Source organism: Syzygium oleosum, unplaced genomic scaffold (assembly GCF_021117445.2).
Source record: "Syzygium oleosum isolate NSW1041296 unplaced genomic scaffold, Sole_v2.1 Sole_v2.06, whole genome shotgun sequence".
NCBI lineage: Eukaryota > Viridiplantae > Streptophyta > Magnoliopsida > Myrtales > Myrtaceae > Syzygium > Syzygium oleosum.
The window spans coordinates 11,225,547-11,251,922 of NW_026607490.1; the positions used below are offsets into that span (position 1 = coordinate 11,225,547).

Genomic DNA, 26,376 nt, shown 5'->3' on the forward strand with positions numbered 1-26,376 from the left:
ACAACCTGTGAAATCACACTTTTGTTCTTTCAAGTCTCAAAGTTCCTTTTGGCTCGACCCGACTTGTACCAATTAGTGTTTGATCAATCCTCAAAGTTAACCCGCGATGCCAAAAAAGTTCATTAGAATCCCGATTTTAATCATGTCCTTAAACTGAAATCAAAGTCGAAGTTCGGCCAATTTTAAAGAGTTAAACCATAGGCGTACATTGTTAATCATATTGTACTACATCCCACCTGCGATTCCTTTGTTTCCATCTGTGTCGTGCTTCTCTCTCAAGGAGAATCTTTCACTATGAATAAAGTTAGTCATAAAGTGGGTTTAGGCTTCTTGCTTTAGGCAAGAAACCTACAAGAAAAATGGATTGGAGAAAGAAAAAGATAGATTCTTGAATTGCCCTAAAAAACCAAATTTGCCACCAGTGACAGTTGGCAGGGACACATCATGGGTCGGCTGTATAAGCAAATGACATGTTGAGGGAATGTGGAAGTCCACATCAAGTACCCAATTCAAATACAAACCAAATTTAGGAGTCGTCCATCAATAAAATGTTGCTGTTGAGCTTTGAGTAAATTATGGAGAAGCCAAGAAGTGGAAGCTTGAATTGGGCTTGCAAGAAAAGCAAGTTTGGGTTGACTATGAATTGTCGTGGAGTGAAGCTGAAATCATCAATTTCTTGTTACAAACACCTGCATTGAATTGAAGGACATGTTCTTGGTGGGTGAGGAGGCATTTTCTGATGTTAAAGGCCCAACTTAGTCTTCATCTGTTTCGCACTTCTCTTAAAGCATTAAACTAAAGGACCAGACACTTTTTTCTCTTGAATTTTCTTAACATCTTCATCAGATGCTGATGTTCATCGACCATCGGGTGTAATATACAATACGAAGACTCAAAACTTTAGTGATAATGAAAAAGATGGCCAAATTGAGTCACTAGCCTCATTTGACTGAAGCGGCTGCGAAGGCCCTTGCCCAGGTCCGGTGAGGGCCTTCGCGCCGCCACGATTTGTATCCTCCGGTGCTATCATGGTAGCATAGATTCCATTTCTCATGTTAATCAGGGTATCATGGCTCCCCTTCTCGACAATTGCACCGTCTTTCAGCACAGCGATGACGTTTGCACGGCGGATCGTTGATAACCGATGAGCCACCACCAATGTGGTCCGGCTAGCCATGACTCTATCCAACGCATCCTGGACCACCCGCTTGGATTCGATGTCGAGCACTCGTGGCTTCGTCGAGTAGTAAAATTCTTGGGTTTTTCACTATCGCTCTCGCGATCGCCACCCGTTTCTTTTACCCGCTGGACAAGTGAATCCCTCTTTCGCCCACTGTTGTATCATAACCCTGTGTATGTTTACGATGTCATGGTCAGTAATGTTGGGATTTTGGCATCCAAATCCCATAGAATTGAATGAGAAGTGTGTGGATGAAAGTGTCCCACATAGGATAGAAGAGGTGATGGGAGATGGTTTATTTTGAGGAGCTTCTCAAATGGGTTTGAGCCCCAAGGGATACCCCAATTTTGTGGAAGAGAGAGGACCTATGCCAATTCCCCCGCGCGCAGCCGCCACCGTCTCAGTTCGGTTCCGGGTCCATTCTCTATTGGTTTTTTTATTTTTTCCGAACAGAACAGTTTAGTTCGGTCTGGTGACACTTCGAGGCATTTTATATTCCCGCGAGGCATTTTCCCGACGTACTCTAGACATTTTCATTTTTTTCTGTTTCTTCATCATTGTCATTTTGTGTGATTATTCTGAAAAATTGCGTTCGAAGGAGTCCTCTGAATACGTACCACTTCAGAGGAACGAGATTCGTTCTATCCTGGGAGACGATTGTCCAATATCCTCGGGTACTGATTGAGGGGCCAAATTCGTCTTAAGGACACAACGTTACTTCGTTAGGCTCGGATCAACATTCTGTTTATCTATTTGTACTGCTTTCAGATTAGTTTTCCTGACGTTTGATTTCAATTTCTGGTATACGAACTTAGCCGACAACAAGTAATAACTAACAACCCAAATGAAGACTCTGAAATCTTAGAAGGATGTTGACAGATTCAAGCCTTAACCTGTTGTAAGCCACTGATGAAGTTGTGAGAATTGGCTAACTCCGCCGCCGCTAGGATCTCCACCTCCGTTGCATTGCCTCCTTTCCCGTATGCGATGTTAGCACGGATCATGTCGTTAAACAGGACAGGCTCTTGGCTCACCAGACCCATCTGTCCCCTTAACCAGTCCAAGTTTAGCTCCCGTATATTGGCTCCATCCAAGGTTATTCGACCAGAATCAGGGTCATAAAATCTTTGAAGCAAAGATATTACCGTCCATTTTCGACTCCCGCTTTCTCCAACCAAAGCAACTGTCTAGTACATGAGATGAGACACATGAAATTATTTCTCAGTGTTTGAGCTTACAAGCCTCCGCATCAGATTAAGCGTATATATAACGAAAAAACAGAGAGGAATGGCCTAATCTTGTATTGTTGTACCTGACCAGAATGGATGGACAAGCAGAAGTCTTTGAATACTAGGAGTTCAGGTCTAGTTGGGTACTTGAATTTTAGGTGATGGAATTTGATGTCTCCTTTCACATTCACTAGCGTAATTCCACGGCTGTCGCTGGCATTGATCTTAGATTTTAGGTCTAAGATTTCGAATACGGAAGCAACGGAACTCTTGGCTTTATTCACATTGGGTGCGAGGGAGTTCGACTGCGAAATTCCGAGTCCCATCATACACAATGCGAAAAAGACCTGCAGTACAGATGATTGGACCAAAGTCAGGGACATAAAGCCTAGGAGAAAGATACTAGCATAGACAGATGTATGAGCGAAATGAGAAACTTACACAAAATAACCTTGGGAAAAGTCGTCTTCTTGTGGTCGACGAGCTCGGGTCCAACATGGAAGCTCACAGCATAGAAGAAAAATAGGAAGAAGAACGATAATCCGAAGCCGATTCCACTTATGATACCCCGCCTAACTCCTTCCTTCAGACGGCCTCGAGATTTTGTCTGATAAAGTCTCGCCATATTTTCTTCAGCACGGAAAGATGCGACTGTCATAATGTTGGCGACCACATCGCTAGCAACTTGACTTGCTTCCCCATACAATTTCTGCAGATATATAGTCGGACTGATTAGACTAGCCACTTACTATGCAAATTGCTGTACTCTATGCACTATAAAAATAGTCTGTTCGTCGTTGCTCGTCTGTCTGAGTTTTCGCACTTTTTGCTCAATATGTTAGCTCTAAGATGTACTCAGCAAGGTCAGGAACAGACCGCTGCATTTGTGTTGAAGCCTTTCATGGACTGCATTTGAACATATCCACTGACACCAAGTAAGGGAAGCAACGCGAGAATCACAAGAGCCAATTCCCAGTTTGTTTCAAAAGCGATGAGCAAGCCAGCGATCGTCGTCGTCGCAGCATTCTGCGCGAGCAAAGCAAGAGTGTCACCGACCAATAAACGCACCGACGTCGCATCTGTTGAAAGCCTTGTGCCAATCGTACCGCTCGAGTGCTCGGTCTCATCGAACCAGCTTATGTCCATGTGCACCACCTTCTTGAAACTCATCGACCGGATTCTTTTGATCAACTTACACCCTGCCACGGCGAAGAAATACAGGCTCAATGGCGTCGCCACTAAAGATGCCATGCCCAGAATCAGAAACATCAGTGACCAATATATTGATTCTTTTCAGAGTTCCTCTGCTGGTTTGTAAAAAGTTTTGATCACACTAGCGAGCATCGAGCCAAAAATTGGATATATGATGCCATTGCAAGCTGCAGCTATCGCACCTAACAGCAACACCGGAATCTCTGGGCTATTAAGATAGGCCAAACGGGTGAGAGATACTTCTGGTGCTGGTGATGATACTTTTGAATCGCTGGTGCCGAGGCCTCTATCAGGTGTTGTCTCAGAGCATGTAAAACTGAATACAGGCGACTGAACAGATGAAGTCGAAAACGAGAGACAACTCCAGTCTGAATATTTCGCAGGCATCCTTTCTGGCCCTTTTGCAGCTTCTTGAAGCCGAAACAACTGGCTGTATGCACCAGCAGAGTTCTTCAGTAGCTCATCATGTGAACCTGATCATGCAATTGCGATTTGCGACAAAATACATTACAATCTATTCTGCCAATTCCGGCATTGGAGATATTGAAAAACGAAAATAAATATCGCCTACCTTTTTCTATAACTTTCCCTTGATCAATCACACCGATGACATCCGCGTTCCTAACTGTACTCAAGCGATGGGCAATGACCACAGTAGTGCGATTCATCATAACTCTGTCCAACGACTCTTGCACTATTCGTTCAGATTCTACATCGAGTGTGCTTGTGGCTTCATCGAGGAGTAAAATTTTCGGGTCCTTCAAGACTGCTCTAGCTATGGCGATTCTCTGCTTCTGGCCCCCAGAAAGATGTATTCCGTGCTCTCCAACCATGGTGTCTAGTCCCTTCATGCAATGCAATGATGGAAACAAACGTAGCTTCTCATTTACAAGCGTTCTCGCTTCCCACAAGAGGGCTTTGATTCAATAGCTTTCAATCTCATGAAGAGAAACACTAATGAATTTTTTAAGAACGATAACGAGAAGGTTACCCGAGGCAGCATGTTGATGAAGCTAGCAGCATTAGCAACCTTAGCAGCTGCTATTATTTCGTCGTTCATCGCACCATCCTTCCCATACGCAATGTTATCCCGAATGCTCGCAAAAAATAACACCGGTTCCTGGCTGACAAGACCAATTTTCCCCCTAATCCATCTGAGTTGGAAATCTCTGATGTTGACGCCATCAATGAGAATTTCACCCTCCTGTGGATCATAAAATCTCTCGATCAAACTAACAATGGTCGATTTCCCACTTCCACTATGCCCAACCAAAGCTGCATTGGAACCACCGGGTATCACCAGGCACAAAGCATTCAACACACATTCATTTGGTCTCGTCAGATAGCTGAAGTAAACATCTCTTAGTTCTATATGTCCAGACATTTCTTTCAACCTCTTTCCCCTCTTATCAAAAGCATCAATCTCCGGCTTCCTTTTCATTGCCTCGAACATCTCAAATGACGCAGCTTTTCCAGCAGCAAACGCGCTCAAACAAGGAGATGCTTGGCCTAGAGATCTTTCATGAGCTCGAAATAAAATGTTGAAAATCTTGTTAGCTTGGATCAATTAGGCAAAAACGTCAAATAATAAGCGCAAAAGAGGACGTCACTACTTACAAAGATCCAAGCAACACTGCAAAGAGTACGTTGATGACACGCCCTCCTGTGTATCCTTTTTCAATTATCATTTTCCCGCCGAACCGCACGGTGAATGAATAACTGCAGAACACGGTAAACATAAGCATGCCGAAGCCCAACCCGACTACCAAGCCCTCTTGTACTCCAGACCGGTATGCCTTGATCAGTGACTTGTTGTACTTCTTTACGGCTTGTTTTTCGCCCGAAAAAGATGCAACCTGCAATGATAGGACTAATACGTCATCACATTGAAGGGGAAAAAACAATTTAGGTGTCATACTTCATCGATTTCATCATTGCTTACAGTTCTGATTGAGCTGACTGTCTGATCTACAATTGTCGCTGTGACTGAATAAGCACCTTGTGCATGGGACGCTAGTTTGCCCACGAGCTTCACCATGATGGCACCACAGATGACAAGAGGCGGGATAGTGGATAGCATGGCGAGAGTGAATAGCCATCCCTTTGCAAAAGCTATGAAGAAGCCACCTAGGAATGTCGCTATGAGCTGTATGAAATTTCCTACCTGAACAAAAGACAAATCGCGATGTCAAACCAATAGAAATCCTAAAAATAATTGACATAATCAATTTTGCATACGCAACAGCGAGTACCTTCTCGCCCATGGCATCTTGAATGAGAAAGGTGTTGCTCAACATTTTCGCTATTATATCTCTGGTGCTGGTTTCCTTGTCGAAGAAAGCGATTTCCTGTCTTAGAACTGTTCTCAGGTATGAATTCCTTATGCGCGCGGCCTGTCTCTCCGCTGTGATCATCCAGCAAGCGACCTCTGGCACGTTATCAAAATCACAATTAGTTCCATGTTATTATTCTACACTCGTAGATCCTCTAAAGTTCAAAGGCAATGCAACCCAGTCAATATTCAAATTTCTAGCTCACTTACGTAGAAATGATGCGAAACCAGAACCCAGAGCCAAGTAGATAATCTTTAAGCAAACCTGTAGATATGCAATTGAAACCGATGATTACCTGATTTTGTATATCGTGTTGGAGAAAACTAAACTCAAGCTCTACGTAATTGCCATATAGCAGACTTGAGCCCTTAAATCTGATATCAGGAACCTGAAAAGAATATCCTGGGACGACTTATAAAGATACAAGATGATTTCCCTTGAAAAGCCAGTGAATTGCCTATTCATGAGATTAAGCGATACCTTATTGGCTTCGAGTACGGCGATTGAGATGACGAAATTTTTCCCAACGGAATCAATTAGATCTCCAAATAGAATGGTCATAAGTGGCGTGCAAATCCCATTTCCGATGGCAGCAATTGTGCCGAGAAACATGAGTGAGTAATCGAACGAGTTGGCAAAAGAAAACAACTTATGATAGGGTAGCAGTTTAGCTCTATCCTTCATCACTTGCTCTACTTCTGGTTAAGTGGTTTCTTGATGTTGAAGCCTGCCTCGTGCTCATTTCTCTGCCCATATGATCACTTTCTTCCATGAACTTGTCAACGTGATTGGTTCTCTCTCTTTCGCCTGCGAAAAAGATACTAGAAAGAAAATTCAAGGAGTGATTTGTTGAATTAGCGAGATAAAAAAACAACTTTAAGCCAATGAGTACTCAAAACGTGCCTAGAGACGATTGAAATACATCTTTCCTTCTCAAACACTTTTTATGAAAGCGAGCTTACTTCTTCTATTCAAGAGGAACAAAGTTCGCAACAAAGGTGATATATTCAAACAGAAACACAGATATACTATACCTTTCTAATCGAACTCGGACAAAAAGATTAAGCAGAAAACTGCACCTTAAATATCTACCGTGTGCTGAGAACCAAATGAACTGGACCGATGATCCATATGCTGATTTATCTGTCATCAAACTCACAGAATTCAATTTTATGTTCATCAGCAAGGACCGACCTAATAATATCAGCGAACAAAAACAAAGATTAATTACAATACAAACCTCCAAGTCATATTCAAGCCAAAGATGCAGATTTTGGAGCATGACAGACATAATGTGGACAACAACTGCATGAATAAGAAAGGAATTAACGCAGATAATGAAGCTGTCAAGTGCTCATGTACTAGGCACAAATAGACACCCTCGAGCCAATTCGAAACAATGATGCCGATGAGGATGTGATTTCATAGATTATTGATTGATCAATACTATGCAAGTCCACCACAAGAAATGCCTCCTCATGCGAGACAAGATTGAAGCATTGGAGAGTGACAAACCATCAAACCTCACCATGTTTAGGAAGCATCACCAGTCTTGTGAGACTGAAAAGGAGAAAACAAAGTAATGGTTTCATCATCTAAAAATATAGGCTTTTTCCACATTTTTTCACATGGAATGAGATAAGAAGTATAGTGTATGTACATATTTGGCTCTACATAGAACCGTTGATGCATCCAATGTTATCCTTCCTGTGACTTGGATCTAATTGTGCAACTCAAATTGATTCCTCATACGACTTGAGCCGCCTAAGTTTATATTTTTGTTTTTTTTCATTTTAACTTTACTAAAAGTTATTGAAAAAAAAAAGACAAAAGTGGCTTATATTAATTTAAACATGGCAAATAGCTAGTCTCCTGGGTGCTCCAAACATTAATTTCATTGAGAAACTTTAATTGTCTGTTTGGAGAAGTTATTTAAAAGTAAAAAAGTGTCAATAACTATTTTCACTTTATAAAGTTAAGAATGTGGTGATAAGGGTTATTACATGGTAAATAGCGTACAAAGTATGATTGCAGATGCGTGATGGAGTGACAGAAAGCCTTCATTTTATGGTGAATTTGTACCATACAAGGTAAAAGTGCATGTGTTGCAAAATGCTATATCTATGGTAAAACGTCTCATTCAATTGTGTCTAAATTTGTAGAAGTTCTCTATATTCTTTCATGTGAAAAAAGACTCATTGTGAGGTATATATGTCTAAAAAATGACGATATTCATTTGGGGTGAACATCTCTTAAATGGGACAACCAATGTTTAATTGCGCAAAATTACCTTTTCCCACTAACAAAAAGGATTTACTCATGGTATTTGTGTGAATGATGGTAAAAGATCAACTTCATTTCTTATAAACGATTCACGAATCTTTACGTGCTAAAAATATATATTTGGCGGTAAATTCAGTGTTGATATCGGTAAAAATATTCACTTCGTGGTAAATGTGTTTTGGGAAGTGGTCAAAATTGCATTTACGAGGGAAAAGATTCACTACTTAATATTTAAGCTGCTCTTTTAAACTAAGGCTACGTTTGGTAATAGGGATAAAATTCGGAATAAGATAAATTTTATCATATCCTGTGTTTGGTGTGTACTTAAGATAGAATAAAGTCGAATATAGGAAGGATATAGCCCGGATAAAATTATCCCAAGGGGGAGGTGGGATAAAGGTGGATAGGATTTTTAATATACGTAATATAAAAGTTATTTTTATCGAATAACAAACTTGTTAAATTAATAAAATTAAAATAATATTTGAATATAAATAATATTTAAATTTTAAAAAATTCAAAATAACAATAAATTCGTTTTTATTTATTCTTATTTTTATTTATATATTAAAGTTTCTTTCTATCTTATTATATAAATTTCATATATATATATATACACATTTAGTATTTATATTTATTACATATGTTAGGCATATTTGTATAGTTTACTATTCAATAAAATTTTATTAGAGAATGATGGAAGGGGAAGAAATAAAAAAGAAAATAATTAAAAAAGAGAGGGAAAAATAATAATAAATAAATAAAAATGAAATAGGTAAGAGTGTCGCAAGAAATTTTTATCATCTCCGTTTGTGTAATTTTTAGGTTCATTTATACTGATATAACATTCATAGCAAATAATGTATATATTAATATATGAAAATATCCGGCTTTATTACTGCGATTCACCAAACAGTAGATAGGATATAGTAAATCCCTTGGATTTCATATCATATCCTATCTAATTTTATTCTGACTAGAAATCTAAACAATCAAACGTAGCCTAAGTGGATTTGGGGGTAAACTGTCCAAAAAGTCTTAAGCATATTGTACTTTTATCAATTTAATCATAAACCTTTCAATTTTGCCAATTGAGTCTCAAACCTTTTACCAATTTACCAATTGAGTCCATTTGGCCAATTTTTGACTGAATTTGCTAACATGGACGCCGACCGTCCTATGTGACATGGTCGGCTCGTAGACAATTTTTATTAATATTTTCAAATTTCTTTCGATTTTTTCTAATTTTTTTTCTTTCTTTTTCTTTTCCTTTCTTCTTCCTCCTTTTGCCAGTCATTTGGCCACCAACCATGCCTAGGTGGGTCGCCCTCACCTAATCAAGGGTCACCATTGCCCAGGTGAAGGTGACGTCCAATGAGGCCACCCTAGCTTGGGTGAGGGTCGACCTCACCAGATTTGGCTTGGGTAAGGTTGACCCTCGCCCAGGTCAAGGCAGCCTGACCGGGCGTTGCTCGAGAGAAGGCAATGCTCGACAAGGCCACCCTGGCCTAGGCGAGGGAGCCCTCACTGGGGCTCACTTATGGCGGGCGATGGCGACCCTCGGCCAAGCGAGGCCAACCCATCCGGCCATGGCTAGCGACTAGTCATCACCTATGGCTAGTGGTCGGTCCCCGGCAAAAGGAGGAAGAAGAAAGGAACAAAAAAGAAGAAAAAACTTGAAAATTTAATTAAAAATTGAAAAAAATACAACAATATTATTAAAAATTGTCCACATTAATGGCGGCCATGCCACGTAGGACGACTAGCGTCCGCATTAGTGAATTCCGACCCAAATTGGCCTAATGGACTCAATAGTCAAAATATAAAAAGGTTTAAGACTCAATTGACAAAATTTAAAAGTTTAAGACTAAATTGGCAGAAGTGTAATAAGTTTATGACTTTTTGGACAATTTTCTCGTAGATTTGTTTATTAATTTCAACAAATTAATGCACTAAATGTTTAAATTAATTTATATTTGAAATTAGCAATTACTTTATATTTATACCATATATCTTCATTTTGTCTTTAGTGCGACGAACCATATGTAATTGCGTGAAAATTACATTTTTCTCCCCCAACAAAAAGGATTACTCGTGGTATTTATGCGAATTTGGTAAAAAGCTTCATTTCTTGAAGATATTCACTACTCTATATGTGGTAGAAAGATATCTTTCATTACTCGTGACAAATTTATCCTCTCTTAGCTTCCATTAAATTTTATTGTGAAATTGCTGAGTTGGCTGACACATGGCAATAACTCAATTGGCATAACAAGTCCACGTGAAAATTCATATCAGTTTAGGGTAAATTTATCACAAGTGTACTAGTTTAGGATTTTTGGTAGCCTAAAAATTAATTAGAGTTAAATTTGCCAATGTAGGGTTTTTGGTGACCCAAAAAGTAGTTTGTACTAATTTTGGATTTTTCATTATATTAATTCTTTTAACTGATACGATGCTCAAGTGAGCATTGTGCGGAAATTATATAGTTGCGATGTCCTTTCCTCGATATTTAACTCTTAATCATTTGATTTGTCCAAGTAATATCCCGAAATAAATAAGTTAGCTATCACAATCCCATCAATGTGCCAGAGGTAAGAATTCTAGATTAAAATCACAAGCTTACTTATAGCCCTATTTCGTGATGAATTTAATTAAGAAGTGTTCTTAAGGCACTCGATAAAAAAGTATTAATTATGCGATGAAATTTGTGTTTTTATCTACGGCATGTTAAAAAAGAATAAGTTTGCAAATCTCTATATATAAATATATGTCGAACATATTTTTAGGAAAAAAGCCATAAAAAATCATAAACTATGCTCACTATGACACATTTACCTTAAAATTTTTCTTGTGATATAAAAAATTTAAACTTTTACTTATATAACACATTTACCCTCCGTCAAGGTTCCATTAGATGATTTTTCAATTGAAATAACGTCGTTTTTATTTCACTTAAATGTCACATACGATTTGATTTTTGGCATCCATGTAAATAGATTTTTAACACTTCTTATTAACGGAACTTCAATCGAGGGTAAATGTGTTACATAGTTACAAGCTTGAGATTTTTTATGTCACAAAAAAAAATTTAAGGTAAATATGTCACAGTGGATATATTTATGATTTTTGATGATTTTTCCCTTTTTTAATCTTCATACTATTATCAAGATTCTTTTGTGATTTAGGGTTCGAGAATCGAAAAAGAGTTTGGAGGCAAGATCTCAACTTTTTATCATGTGTGGTGGGTAAAGTGTCAAAGGGTTAATATCACGAAAAATTTCAAACCGGTACATTTGTGATAAATTTACTCCAAACTAATTTTTTGACAACCAAAAACCCTAAACAGGTACATCTGTGACAATTTTACCCTCCGCTAGTTTCCATTAAATTTTATCGCCAAATTTCTGAGTTTGATGATATGTAGCAGTTGACAGGTGTACCAGTTTGAGGTTTTACTCTCCGTTTGTCATAAGTGTACCGGTTTGTGATTTTCGTTGTACTAATCCAATTTAACGGAAGGTAAATTTGTAAAAAATGTACCGATTTGAGATTTTTGGTGGTCGAAAGATCAATTTAGTATAAATTTATCATAAATGTATCAATTTATGATTTTTCGTGGTATTAACCCAAATGTAAAAACAATTAAGTAAAGTCGTCTTCCCAAGAAACAAAGATTCTCCGAAATCCTCACACTTATATATATGTATGCAAAGAGTTCAGATATTTTATCAGATTCTCCTCAAGCTCTCGCACCGTCGTCGTCGCTGTCGTCGTCGTCGTGCTCTTCTCACTTCCTCTCTCTCTCTCTCTCTCTCTCTCTTTCTCCGACTTTTCGCCGCGACCCATCTTTCAAGAAAATGCGTGCCGCGCCATCCCCGCCGGAGCTCTCCTTCGGGTTCTCTCGTCACGGCGAGACCACCCATGTCTCCATGGCCTCTCGCTCCGTCAAGAACCGTGGCGTCCTCGCGCTGAGACCCAGTTTCGCTCGGGGCTTCGGCGTCGGCGTGAACCTGCTCAAGTGCCGGTGCGGCGGGAGCGTGAGCGAGAAGCCCGCCGCCGCCGGGGGCGGGGGCGGCGGTGGCGGTGGGGAAGTGTTCTACGCGACGTCGTCGAGCAAGTGCGACGTCGACTACCTCGGGGAGAGCACGAAGGGCGATTTGAACGTGAAAAGGGAGCACCTTGAGGCTTTCGGTGGGTGTTTTCGGTTGGCTTGTGTTGTTTGCTTGGGGAGGGCCGTGAAGTGATGGTTGTGTGGGGTGTGTTTTGTGGGATTGGAATTCTGAGTTCTTGCTTCTTCTTTCTTTCCCTTGCTTTTGTGTTTCGTCTCGGGATTGTTGCCTGTGTGATTTCAGTCTGGTTTTGTGTGCAGGAGTTGATGGTCAGGTCACATTAGAAGGCCCAATTGAGGAAGTGGCCAAAATGGAAGCTGATGAAGCTGAGGATCTATTAAGAAAATTGGGTATTCCTGTTAGTCGTGCTGTCTCTCTCTCTCTCTCTCTCTCCCTCTCAAGTTCTTTTCTTTATCAAGTGTCAATTTCACTTCTTTATCTACTTGAAGTTAATGCCTGAACATGTGACACGACCCATTTGGACCATATGCACTTTAGGCTGCTTATGTCTCTCTCATTGGCTCGTGGTCTCAGATTCCATGCTTGACATGAGTCCATTTCCTCTGTTTTTAGCATGATATAAGGTCCTGCTTAAGTGCTACAGGAGTGTTAAAAAAATGGAGAGTGGTTTCAAATTCTAAGAGCAAGCAGTCATTCAACACAGAAGCATGTTAATGTAAATAATTCACATTCAGCTGCTCATGCAAAATCCAAATATGAAAGGTGTTACACCTGTTGCACCGTGCTGTTCAAGTTTTATCATGTCCAGTGAATGTTTCATATTGGTGTTTGAATTTCCAACGTTTGACACTGAGTAAATGTGCTATATATTAGTGACAAATGTACAGAGTTTGTATAGCTTGACATGTTATGCTTGTGACATAGAAACAAATTGCCAACCCTGGCTAAAGTGGATTTCCTCATTATAAATCATGACATCTGAGATGTTGTTTTCCTGCCAGTTAATGCAATTGTGTTCTAATTTAATTTCTACCTTTCTATCTATATTGAACATTGTGCTGTGAATTGTGATCTGCCTCACATGGATCTATTTCCGTGGGCTTGATTTATTGCAAAGGATGTTCCATAGGCCCGTGGCCTGGGGGATAGTTATTGCTAATGCTTATGCTACAAATTCTTGCAATGTGCAGAGTCCTTTTCTGTGTAGATATTCTCCTCGTGGAATATTTTGTACCCGTACATTGAATCTTCGATCTATAAGTGCCATTGGCTACGACATGGACTACACTTTGATGCACTACAATGTGATGGTAATCTCTATTCCCCTATACATATCAAGATTGACCGGGAGAGATTGTTAAAACCTGTAGTCTATGTGATTTAACAAACCATATCCTGAAAGTAGTTTATCTATAATGTTACTAGTCGTAGAGATCTTTAAGCCAACTTAGAATATAGAACTTACTAATTACTTTAATTTGACTTTTGTAATTTTAGTTGTCTACCATGAAAGTTTTTGCAAGTGTTGAATCCTTAGGGATAGTCTTTTATTTTATTTCTCTAGTTTTACCTGTTGTATAGTTTCTTCTCACATCGTATTCTGACAGGCATGGGAAGGGCGTGCTTACGATTACTGCATGGAGAATTTGAAGAACATGGGTTTTCCTGTCGATGGACTATCATTTGACCCGGACTTGGTGAGGATCTTCCTCGGTGATGACAGCTCTTCAGTTTACAGGATCCATCTGCTGGAACTAAGTTTTTCTGATGAACTTCTGTCATTAGGTAATCAGAGGTCTGGTCATAGACAAAGAACGTGGTAATTTGGTTAAGGCTGATCGGTTTGGTTACGTGAAGAGGGCCATGCATGGCACACAGATGTTATCTACCCGAGCTGTGAGGTAGGGTTTACACTATAAAGTCCATTGACAAATTTAAAATCGGCAGGATGGTTGCCTTTCTTTGTTAAGTGACAACTTATGTTGGAGAATACGAGTCAAATGATTATATCTTCCATATGAGCAAATTCAATGGGCTATTATGTCTCCAAAATCTATAGAGGCACTGCAAGGAACTAAAGAAACCAAACATGGCTCTTTCAAGCAGATTATCTAGATTCGTCTATAGGTGTGCCTTATGATTATATCACAAGTATCAATCCTCCTTTCCATAAGTTTTGAATCTCTCTTCTGCTGTAACTTGATTAGTATTTCTGACATCTATTCGCTTTGACTCATTGAAGTGAGATTTACGGGAGGGAACTGGTGGATTTGCGGAAAGAAAGTCGATGGGAGTTCCTCAATACGCTTTTCTCCGTCTCAGAAGCTGTGGCTTATATGCAAGTAATTTTTGCAATAATCATCATACTGTCTAATATTGTGTTTGAATCTTATAAAAAAGCCATCTGTCTTCAGGCAGAAAACTTCTTCAGCACACTGAATGTCCTATTTTCATTTGCTTTTGTCCTTTCTTTGGGTAGAATTTATGTTGTCAGCTGAACCGCACCTTTCCATTGATCTAACTTTTTCTGCTTCTCTCATTATGTTGAACTCTTGATAGCTTGTCCATTTTCAATACTTCTCTTCCTGCCCCCTCCCCCACTTCTTCAGTTTTATAGTACTGAATAACTCTTTATTCCTTGCCAAATTTGAGAGGCAGACATTTTTCCCAATATGAAACTCTTGTTAACATATCTTTGGGTGCTACCAGATGGTTGATAGATTGGATGATGGATCTGTAGCAGCAGAAGTTGGTACGCTCGACTATAAGGGGCTTTTCAAGGCAATGTCCCTCTGTTTAGCTCTCAACAATGGTGAATTTTCATCACATCTCTTATTGACTCATGAATTGTCCTCAGGCCGTTGGAAAGGCTCTCTTCAGGGCTCATGTGGAAGGTCAGCTGAAGGTAATGACTATATGCGTGTGTGCATGGGCGTGTGTGTTTGCATGTACGCACGTGCATGTGCGCACGTACACACAAAGCCATCGATGTACTTCTTATGGTATTAGAGAAACTGACTGTTACTAGCATTTATGCAGAGTGAGATAATGTCTAAGCCTGAACTGTTTGTGGAGCCTGATCCGGAGCTACCTCTAGCCCTGTTGGATCAGAAGGAGGTATGGCTTGTTTCTGGCCCCCAATAAAGTAGGTGGAGATATTATACTCTCAATTTACTGTTCTCTTTCTTGCATCAGGCGGGTAAAAAGCTTCTGCTTATCACCAACTCAGATTTTCATTACACAGACAAAATGATGAAGCATTCCTTCAACAGATTTCTCCCTAATGATATGGACTGGCGTGATCTATTCGACATTGTAAGTGGATCCATTTCTGAGTACTTACTATTTGCTCTGGTTGCATTACATCATTAAGAGCTCTCAAGAAATAAGCTCTGGTCAAGAGTTTATTTTGCACGCACATAATGGAAGGGGAAAGTTCGTTTGTGGTGATTTTGAAAATTTTACCATCCAAATAATTCTTAAAGAAATCCAGCTGCTCTCTCTCATTCTTGGATATAGTTTGCATCTTGCAATAAAACGAAATATGCTGACTTTTCAGAATAACCACCAGACAATCAAGTGTGCACTATGTATATATACATCATTTTCTCGTATTGCAGGTTATTGTTTCAGCAAGGAAGCCTGAGTTTTTCCAGATGTCACATCCAATGTACGAAGTGGTCACTGGTGAGGGTCTTATGCGTCCTTGTTTCAAGGCTCATACAGGTGATCTATCTCCCATCCTTTTCAATTCGTGCCATGTGTTGTCAATGAGATGCTCATGTTTGGCATCGCAGTTTTATTGTTTGAAAGGCATCTTTCATTACTACCCTTGTTGTCATCAGTTACCAAAGAAATTGCTTATATATGCTAGAAAAAAGAAATCTAGAAAGGTTTGTGGACAGAGGAAAAGTTAAAGTAAATGAGGGTTTTTCATGCTGTTGCTTATAAGAAGTCCAGCATTAGTGACCCTTGCCATAACCGAGATGGCAAAATTTTCCTAGCACGGAGGGCATTGTTAACAGTATGTATTTTTAAGAGGGTGAAGTTTATTTTCCTAGTAGCAGAGGATAGTTAGGATGCCTTCATCATCATCAACAAATGGAGGAGATTTACTGCATTGCTAGTTAATTTTGAAGTTTATCCCATCAGATGCAGTAACGAAGGTGAAATTTCAATTGAATGACTGTTTCTTCAGTTGGGTCTTGTTATTTTTCACGTCGTACAAGGAATGCTTTTTGTAAAGAGTGCTAATTTGTCAGAAGTGAGCCAGAGAAAGCTTTTTTACCTTTTTTCTGAAAATGCCTTAGTATTCTATTTGACCTTGTGACAGCTTGCATTTTCTCCACTTATATGTTCCACTGATGCAGGGGGCTTGTATTCCGGGGGTAGTGCTCAAATGATAGAGAATTCTCTCGGTATACATGGCGATGAAATATTATATGTGGGTGACCATATATACACGGATGTCAGTCAGTCCAAAGTTCATTTACGATGGAGAACGGCATTAATCTGTCGAGAATTGGAGGAGGAGGTTAGTGACAGTGTACTTTATTATACTATATATGCATATCTGACCAAACTACACAAATATTTTTAGGAATTCATGATTTCTTCTTATTGGTCGTTCCTTTGTGGTCAGAGGCATAGTAATGCAGCAACATTCTTTGGAAAAAAAGAAAGTTTCAGCTGATGGGGATTTTATAATCTCATATAGTAGTCATAAATCGTAATGTTTGGAAATGTTTTTGGTCATGTATAAAGGTTTTCCATGGCTATGTTGCAATGCTTGCGTATTCTCAACTTTCGGTTTCTCTAACAAAGCTTTTGACACTACAGTATAAAGCTTTAATTCAAAGCCAAGATCACAGAGCCACGTTGATAGACTTCATAAACCAAAAAGAGGTGGTTGGGGATCTCTTTAACCAGCTTCGGCTCGCTTCACAGAGGCGAAATAAAGGGCGTCCAGCGCAGGTAAGTAAGGCTATTTAGCCTTTGTTCTTGGCGAAGCAACTATGTGAGCCCTAAAATACTGTTTTCTTCTTCTAACCTCTATAGTAGCTCCATTCGACATATCTATCTTCTTAAAGTTATCAATTATGAGGGTGATATCTTGCAATGTTGCACATCCTTGATCCGCTTTTCTCTGAATATCCAGACACTAGCTGCGACAAGCATGGAGGATCAGGAACTCACTGAAAGCATGCAGAAGTTACTGATTGTCATGCAAAGACTAGACGGGAAAATAGCACCGTTATTAGAAACAGATGGCGAGCTTTTCAATAGAAGGTGCGGCGCTTGATTGGCTTAAGTTGCAGAAACTATGATTCAATCATGATATATTTAAATAGTCAACTCGTTCATTTGTGCTCTCCCATCACAGTTGAGACGTTACAAAAGTAATTTGCTCGTTCTTGACTTGTCATTAGGTGGGGCTTTTTGTCGCGAGCAGGTCTATGGGATAAAAGCCACTTGATGAGACAAATTGAGAAGTACGTTTTGTCCCCTTTGAAATGCATTCCAATCCACAATCTTGTATAGGAGCAATCAAACTTCAAAGTCTCATGAATGTTTGGCTCAACATTAACAAACGCAGGTATGCTGATATATACACATCAAGAGTTTCGAATTTCCTAAACTACACGCCCTTCATGTACTTCCGGTCACAGGAACAGGTACCGTAATTGCCTCAGCTCTCTCATTTCCCTTTTTCTGCTTGGACTTGTGCTGACGTGGTTCATGTTCGTGTTCTTTTGATGCAGTCGCTCGCACACGACTCTTATTCTCAAAAACATGGGCCAATCAATGGGCTCTTGGTCGATAACTAAGATTGAACATGTCACTGTAGCATTATGATGAAGTCGGATTCGCGATAACTTTTATCATCAGAAAGGAGTATCCTCTTAAAGTCGCGGGAGACTCGGACTGCGGCTCAGAGGAGTGTGTATGTGCTTAAGAATAACAGTAATTGGTGTGAATAATGTACCTTGTACAATACAGACAATGGGTGAATACTACCTCCCGTAGTGCTACTTTGACCGTCTTCATTTAGGGAAAAAGAAAATAAGAACTATGATAAACAGCAGATGCTTGTATCTAGTCTAAACTTTTATTCAATCAATTATAGTAGAACTTACCCAACTTTTTATTCAAATCTCATGACAATCTTTTTTTTATTTATTGTATTTTGTATGTTCCTGAAAAGTAGGAATGTTGATGACTTCTCCATAATCTCATGATAGTTTTCAAACTGATGTAACTCGAGTGACAATATATGGGGAAGCATTCTTATATGGATTACATGGGTCAAAGTTTTTTCCATTCGACGGAAGAAATGTGTAATGTATTAGTTTGAGATTTTTTCATGGTTAAAAAATTAGTTTTGGGTAAATTTATCACAAGCGTATTTAGTTTGGGGTTTTTCGTGGTATTAACTTTATAAGTTATGGATATTGATAATAATGAAAATTGAGCGAAATTAAATGTATATAATATTCGTATTAGTGCTTCATCAATAAGCAGATTCAAAGAAATTTCTTCGAATTGGAGCTAGGAAACACAGCCCATCTTATGTTTATCCCGCTAAGTTTTATTCAAAAATTTTGAGGAATACATACCTCGGCTTTTTCCAAAATTGTTCAATTATCATGCGAGACGATAGCTCTTTTTTTTTTTTTTTCCAATTATTCAATGAAAACAAAAAGTAAATGTCACCCTTTCGCGACCCTCCGGCAAGATGGGTTTTTAGAGGTAATCTCGAGTTGGGAGTTGGGAACCAATGGTCCTCGATCGACTCGGGTTCTTCCAAATCCTGAACTCGCACGATGTTAGAAGATTCATTTTAAATTTGATTAATCCTCAGAGAATTCTATCATGAGAATTCTAAGAGTCCGACAATCAAAGTAAAAAAAATGATGAGGAATAGGACCACAAGTTAGAAAAGATTGAATAGCCAATTTGTGATCTTCGCAGAGAAAGAGATTAGAACCAAGCGAATCATCAAGTTCAAATCCAATAGTGGGTTCAAAAAACTGGAATACTCGATCATCGTCATCTTCGCGCCCCTTTTGTTCTCAAACTTCTTCGGTTTCAGTGGGTGCCTCGTTGTGCTCTATCGTGGCTTCAGGTTGGTCTGCTGCTTGATTAGGTGTTTCCTGGGTGGATGGCATGATAGGTTGAGGTAAATCCTCAAGAAGTTGCTCAATGAGCATCTGATGTTCAATAGCATAGGCTAATTCCTCCTAACTTTCAGTTCAGGATTCTTCAGTGGCTTTTTCCTTCCTTTATTGGTGCGAGAAGGTTCAGTCACTTCAATAGGAGTAGGGGCTGGTGCTCGACGTTCAAGTGCAGCATTGTCAGGACAGGGGCGACACGTGAGCTTTTGGGTCTTCGAGAACTCTTCGAACAGGTGCTGTAGAGTCAGCACTTGCTGTGGTGCCAAAGTGCTAGATTGAGCAGGTTCACTGGCGACTTGAGTAGGAATGGTCAAGACAGAGTACTAGAAGTAGAGGTTTATCCTTTAGTTCCAGATCGTTGAGAGGTGCCGGTCGTTGCTGATCCTCCATGTTCTCCAAGAACTTGAGTTGTGGGTACACTCATGCTTGGTGTCCCCTCTGAAGTTTCTTCCGGCTATTGTCTTTGGTCGATTTCATATGGTCCCTTGGGGGCTTTGGATAAAATGGTAGCAGCTCGAGTGGATTTGCGAGTTCCACTTTGTTTGCGTGAGGTGCGAGATTTTGGAGCCATTTCGAATTGATGAAGGGAATGGAGAAGGAATGGAAGTTGTAGTGGAAAGAGGATTAAGAAGATTACGAAGAGAGATGGTTGATTCGTGATTATCCTCAAGCAACCATTACGCCCACTCCCTCCCTATATATAGGAGCAGTAGGACATGATCGAAGTTACTCTACCATTTACAATAACAGTTATCTCTGATGAAAATTTCAAGAATTTCAGAGTTTCTTTCTCTAAAAGTCTCATTGAGTGTAATGAGAAACTCACTTAGAAAAAAATTCTAAGGCCACATGAGTAAAGGAATACTAGATCAACCAGCCCGTGACACAGGAGTGTAAGTGAGAAGCCCGCCGGGGTGGTGGCGGTGGGGAAGTGTTTTACACAATGTCTTCGAGCAAGTGCGACATCAATTACCTCAGAGAAAGCACTAAGGGCGATTTGAACGTGAAAATGGAGCACCCTGAGCTTTTGGTGGGTTTTTTGTTGGCTTCTGTTGTTTGCTAGAGGACGACAATGAACTGATGGTTATGTGGGCGTGCTTTGTGGCTTGGAATTTTGAGTTCTTGCTTCTTCTTTTTTCCCTAATTCTTGCTTTTGTGTTTCGTCTTGGGATTGTTGCCCAGTGATGGTGCTTTAGAAGGTGGGGTGTTGATTGGGAATCATGTGATTTCAATTGGGTTTTGTGAGCAGGAACTGATGGTCAGGTCACATTAGAAGGCCCAATTGAGTAAGTGGCCAAAATGGAAGCTGAGGATCTTTTAACTAAATTGGGTATACCTGTTAGTTGAGCCCTCTCTCCCTCTTAAGTTCTTTTCTTTATCATGTATCAATTTCACTCCTTTAACTACTTGAAGTCAATGTAGGAACATGTGACATGACCCATTTGGACCATATGCTTATGTCTCTCTCTTTGGCTCGTGGTCTCAGATTTTATGTTTGACATGAGTCCACTTCCTATGTTTCTAGCATGATATAAGGTCCTGCTTAAGTGCAAGTGCTACAGGAGTGTTAGAAAAATGGAGAGTGAATTCAAATTCGAATGGCAAGCGGTCATCCAACACAGAATCATATTAATTGAAACGATTCACATTCAGCCGCTCATGCAAAATCCAAATATGGAAGGTGTTACACCTGTTGTACTGTGTTATTTAAGTTTTAAAATGTCCAGTGAATATTTCATATTGGTGTATTTATTTCCAATGGTTTTTTTTTTTTGATAATCCGGACTCCCGCACCGGCCGCACTATAAGGGTCCGACCGGCCAGGCACCAACCGGAGGAGAGCTAATCTGACCCCACAAACTAGCCTCCATGTAAGTCAAGAGTATGACAAGGCTACGCGGCAGAGAGGACTCGAACTTGGGACCTGGGACCCCAAGTCCTACACCCTTACCAAGGCAGCCAACCTCTTGGAGGCTTTATTTCCAATGTTTGACATTGAGTAAATGTGCTATATTCGTGACAAATATACAGATTTTGAATAACTTGACACGTTATGCTTGTGACATGGAAACAAATTGCCAACCTTGGCTAAAGTGGATTTCCTCATCATAAATCATAAAATCTTGATCCAAAATAGGAAACCTATTCGTATTAGGAAACCAAATCCAACCATAAAAACTATTCAAATTAGGAATTTGAATTTGGAAAATTTCCTTTCCGAACTCAAAGTCAAGACATACTTTCAACAAGATTAAAAGGAGATCTATTGTTATAATTATAAATGTACTTGTATATATAGAGTCCCCTCCCATCATTTGTATAAGTTCAATCAAGTAATAGAATTCGATAGATTCTCTCTCTAAAAGTTTCTCTATCGCGAGTGTGGTGAGAAACTGACTTAGGAAGCAATTCTTAAGGCCACATCATAAGAAAACGTTAAATCAACCGGCCCGTGACACAAGAATACAAGTGAGAAGCCCACCGGGGTGGTGGTGGTGGGGAAGTGTTCTACCGACGTCGTCAAGCACGTGCAACGTCAATTACCTTGGGGAGAGCACTAAGGGCGATTTGAACATGAAAATGGAGCACCTTGAGGGTTTTGGGAGGTTTTTTTGTTGGCTTCTGTTGTTTGCTTGGGGACGACAATGAGATGATGGTTGTGTGGGTGCGTTTTGTGCGTTGGAATTCTGACTTCTTGCTTCTTCTTTTTTCCCCAATTCTTGCTTTTGGGTTTCGTCTTGGGATTGTTGCCTAGTGATGGCGCTTTAGACGGTGGGTATTGATTAGGAATAATGTGATTTCAATTGGGTTTTGTGTGGAGGAATTGATGGTCAGGCCACATTAAATGGCCCAATTGAGGAAGTGGCCAAAATGAAAGCTGATGAAGCTGAGTATCTTTTAACAAAATTGGGTATTCCTGTTAGTTGAGCTCTCTCTCTCTCTCTCTCCCTCTCAAGTTCTTTTCTTTATCAAGTATCAATTTCACTTCTTTTATCTACTTGAAGTTAATGCCTGAACTTGTGACACGACCCATTTGGACCATATGCACTTAACTCTGCTCATGTGATCTGCCTCACATGGACCTGTTTCTGGGGGCTTGATTTATTGCAAAGGATGTTCCATAGGCCCGTGGCCTGGGGGATAGTTATTGCTAATACTTTTTTTTTGCTAGAATAGTTATTGCTAATACTTACGCTACAAATTCTTGTAACGTGCAGAGTCCTTCTTTATGTAGATATTCTCCTCGTGGAATATTCTGTAGCCGTACATTGAATCTTCGATCTATAAGTACCATTGGCTACGACATGGACTACACTTTGATGCACTACAATGTGATGGTAATTTCTATTCCCCTATACACATCAAGAGTGACTGGGAGAAATTGTTAAAACCTGTAGTCTATGTGATTTGACGGAACCATGTCCTGAAAGTAGTTTTATCTAATGAGGTAACTAGTCGTAGAGATCTCTAAGCTAACTTAGAATATATAAGGTGCTAACCATGAAAGTTTTTGCAAGTGTTGAATCCTTGTGGATAGTCTTTAATTCAATTTCTCAAGTTTTAGCTGTTGTATAGTTTCTTGTCACATCGTATTCTGACAGGCATGGGAAGGGCGTGCTTACGATTACTGCATGGAAAATTTGAAGAGCACGGGTTTTCCTGTTGATGGACTATCATCTGACCCGGACTTGGTGAGGATCTTCCTCTGTGATGACAGCTCTTCAGTTTACGGGTTCCATCTGCAGGAACTTAGTTTTTCTGATGAACTTCTGGCATTAGGTAATCAGAGGTCTGGTCATAGACAAAGAGCGTGGTAATTTGGTTAAGGCTGATCGGTTTGGTTACGTGAAGAGGGCCATGCATGGCACACAGATGTTATCTACCCAAGCTGTGAGGTAGGATGGTTGCCGTTCTTTGTTAAGTGACAACTTATGTTGGAGAATACGAGTCAGATGATCATATCTTCCATATGAGTAAATTCAATGAGCTATTATGTCTTTAAAATCTTTTGAGACACTGCAGAAAACTAAAGATACTAAACATGGCTCTTTCAAGCAGATTATCTAGATTCGCCTATAGGTGTGCCTTATGATTATATCACGAGTATCAATCTTCCAAACTTGGATTTTAAGTTGGTTCCATATGTTTGGAATTTCTCTTCTGCTGTAACTTGATTAGTATTTCTGACATCTATTCGCTTTGTCTCATTGAAGTGAGATTTACGGGAGGGAACCGGTGGATTTGCGGAAAGAAGATCGATGGAAGTTCCTTAATACGCTTTTCTCCGTCTCAGAAGCTGTGGCTTATATGCAAGTAATTTCTGCAATGATCATCATACTGTCTACTCTTGTGTTTGAATCTTAATAAAAAGCCATCTGTCTTCAGCCGGAAAATATCTTCTTTAGCGCACTGGATGTCCTATTTTCCTTTGTTTTTTGTCCGCTCTTCAGGTCTAAATTTTTGTTGTTGGCTGAATCTGCATTTTCGCATTGATCTCACTGCTTCTGCTTCTCTCATTATGTTGAACTATTGACAGCTTGTCCATTTTCAATGCTTCTCTTCCCGCCCCCTCCCCCACTTTTTCAGTTTTTAGTGCTGAATAACTCTTGATTCCTTGCCTAATTTGAGAGGGGGACTTTTTCCCAATACGCAACACTTGTTAACATATCTTTGGGTGCTACCAGATGGTTGATAGATTGGATGATGGATCTGTAGCAGCAGAAGTTGGTCCGCTCGACTATAAAGGGCTTTTCAAGGCATTGTCCCTCTGTTAAATTCTCAACAATGGTTGATTTTCATCACATCTCTTATTGACTCATGAAATTGTCCTCAGGCCGTTAAAAAGGCTCTCGTCAGGGCTCATGCGGAAGGTCAGCTGAAGGTAATGGCTATATCCGTGTGCGCATGGGCATGTGTGTTTGCGTGTACATATATATACACACACAAAGCTATTGATGTACTTCTTAAGGCGTTAGAGAAACCGACTACTGCTAGCATTTATGCAGAGTGAGATAATGTCTAAGCCTGAACTGTTTGTGGAGCCTGATCCGGAACTACCTCTAGCCCTGTTGGATCAGAAGGAGGTATGGCTTGTTACTGCCCCCAATAAAGTAGGTGGAGATATCATACTCTCATTTTACTGTCATCTTTCTTGCATCAGGCGGGTAAAAAACTTCTGCTTATCACCAACTCAGATTTTCATTACACAGACAAAATGATGAAGCATTCCTTTAACAGATTTCTACCTAATGATAAGGACTGGCGTGATCTGTTCGACGTTGTAAGTGGATCCATTTCGATGACTTACTATTTGCTCTGGCTGCATTACATCATTAAGAGCTCTCAAGAAATAAGCTATGGTCAAGAGTTTATTTTGAATGCACATAATGGAAGGCGAAAGTTTTTTTTTTTTTTTTTTTATAACCCAGGGAACCCCCGCACGGCCGACAGCCGGGGAGTAAACCCTGGGGGCGACACGTGCTAGCCACCACACACGTGCCACCGGTTAAGTCACCCTGCGGCGCCCGGGATTCGAACACTCAACCTTTTGCGAGATGGAAGGCGAAAGTTCGTTTGTGGTGATTTTGAAAATTTCACCGTCCAAATAATCCTTAAAGGAATCCAGCTGCTCTCTCTCATTCTTGGATATAGTTCGCATTTGCCGACTTTTCAGAATAACCTCCAGACAATCAAGTGTCCACTATGCATATATACATCATTTTCTCGCATTGCAGGTTATTTTCAGCGAGGAAGCCTGAGTTTTTCCGGACGTCACATCCAATGTACGAAGTGGTCACCAGTGAGGGTCTGATGCGTCCTAGTTTCATGGCTCGTACAGGTGATCTATCTCCATCCTATTCAACTCATGCCATGTGTTGTCAGTGAGTTGCTCTTCTTCTGCAGCGTAGTTTTATTGTTTGAAAAGGCATCTTTCATCACTACCCTTGTCGTTATCAGATAACACAGAAAGTGCTTATATACGCTAGAAAAAATAACTCTAGAAAGGTTTGGGGATAGAAGAAAGTTGAAATAAATGAGGTTATTTCATGCCGTTGCTTATAAGAAGTCCAGCATCATGACTCTTTTGTGAATCGAGATGGCAAAAATTTTCCTAGCGTGGAGGGCATTGTTAACAGAATGTATTTCTAAGAGGGTGAAGTTTCTTTTTTCCTAGTAGCGGACAATAGTTAGGATGCCTTGATCATCATCAACACGTCGAGGAAATCTACTGCATTGCTTGTTAATTTTAATCTTATCCCATCAGATGCAGCAACGAATGTAAAATTTCACCTGAATGACTGTTTCTTCAGTTGGGTCTTGTTATTTTTTACGTGCTTCAAGTACAAGGAATGCTTTTTGTGAAGAGTGCTAATTTGTCAGAAGTGAGCCAGAGAAAGCTTTCTCCCCTCTTTTCTGAGGATGCCTTAGTATTCTGTTTGACATGTTGTGATAGCTTGCGTTTTCTCCACTTAAATGTTCCACTGATGCAGGGGGCTTGTATTCCGGGGGAAGTGCTCAGATGGTAGAGATTCTCTCGATATACACGGCGATGGAATATTATATGTGGGTGACCATATGTACACAGATGTCAGTCAGTCCAAAGTTCATTTACGATGGAGAACGGCATTAATCTGTCGAGAATTGGAGGAGGAGGTTAGTAACAGTCTACTTTATTATACTACATATGCATATCTGACCAAACTACACAAAAATATTTGTAGGAATTCACGATTTCTTCTTATCGGTCGTTCCTTTGCAGTCAGAGGCATAGTAATGCAGCAACAAATCTTTAGGATAGAAGAAAGTTTCAGCTAACATACAGTAGTCATGAATCGTAATGTGTAGAAATGGTTTTGGTCATGTACAGGAGTTTTCCATGGCTATGGTGCA

At 39.9% G+C, this 26,376-nt stretch overlaps 2 protein-coding genes and 1 pseudogene across 2 annotated transcripts; 2 read left to right on the forward strand and 1 right to left on the reverse strand.

The window, feature by feature from the left end:
• Window positions 1–892: 892 nt before the first annotated feature.
• On the reverse strand, window positions 893–6,581 carry LOC115690621 (ABC transporter B family member 11-like; annotated as a pseudogene).
• A 5,403-nt stretch (window positions 6,582–11,984) lies between these two features.
• On the forward strand, window positions 11,985–18,464 carry LOC115690619 (uncharacterized). Its single transcript, XM_030617030.2, has 17 exons — window positions 11,985–12,431; window positions 12,610–12,707; window positions 13,501–13,620; window positions 13,918–14,007; window positions 14,096–14,211; window positions 14,553–14,652; window positions 15,020–15,091; window positions 15,168–15,215; window positions 15,350–15,427; window positions 15,506–15,625; window positions 15,931–16,036; window positions 16,681–16,844; window positions 17,150–17,284; window positions 17,469–17,599; window positions 17,740–17,802; window positions 17,907–17,985; window positions 18,073–18,464. The coding sequence occupies exons 1-17, from the start codon at window positions 12,098–12,100 to the stop codon at window positions 18,136–18,138; spliced, it is 1,920 nt and encodes a 639-aa protein (XP_030472890.1). The 5' UTR covers window positions 11,985–12,097; the 3' UTR covers window positions 18,139–18,464.
• Window positions 18,465–20,428: 1,964 nt separating this feature from the next.
• Window positions 20,429–26,116, forward strand: LOC115690591 (uncharacterized). The gene is made up of 11 exons (XM_056312733.1): window positions 20,429–20,515; window positions 22,704–22,823; window positions 23,088–23,177; window positions 23,266–23,381; window positions 23,700–23,799; window positions 24,171–24,242; window positions 24,320–24,367; window positions 24,492–24,569; window positions 24,647–24,885; window positions 25,221–25,324; window positions 25,977–26,116. Exons 1-11 carry the CDS (start codon window positions 20,429–20,431, stop codon window positions 26,114–26,116), a joined length of 1,194 nt encoding a protein of 397 aa, XP_056168708.1.
• The last annotated feature ends 260 nt before the right edge of the window (window positions 26,117–26,376 follow it).

Bases quoted from the DNA above. Each gene is read 5' to 3' on its own strand.
- LOC115690619 (XM_030617030.2), top strand. From the start codon at position 12,098: ATGCGTGCCGCGCCATCCCCGCCGGAGCTCTCCTTCGGGTTCTCTCGT. The intron at 15,626-15,930 runs GTAAGTGGATCC...CTCGTATTGCAG, and splicing joins GGCGTGATCTATTCGACATT to GTTATTGTTTCAGCAAGGAA. The intron at 17,803-17,906 runs GTACGTTTTGTC...TAACAAACGCAG, and splicing joins TTGATGAGACAAATTGAGAA to GTATGCTGATATATACACAT.
- LOC115690591 (XM_056312733.1), top strand. From the start codon at position 20,429: ATGTCTTCGAGCAAGTGCGACATCAATTACCTCAGAGAAAGCACTAAG. The intron at 23,178-23,265 runs GTGAGGATCTTC...TTCTGGCATTAG, and splicing joins TATCATCTGACCCGGACTTG to GTAATCAGAGGTCTGGTCAT. The intron at 25,325-25,976 runs GTGATCTATCTC...CCACTGATGCAG, and splicing joins TAGTTTCATGGCTCGTACAG to GGGGCTTGTATTCCGGGGGA.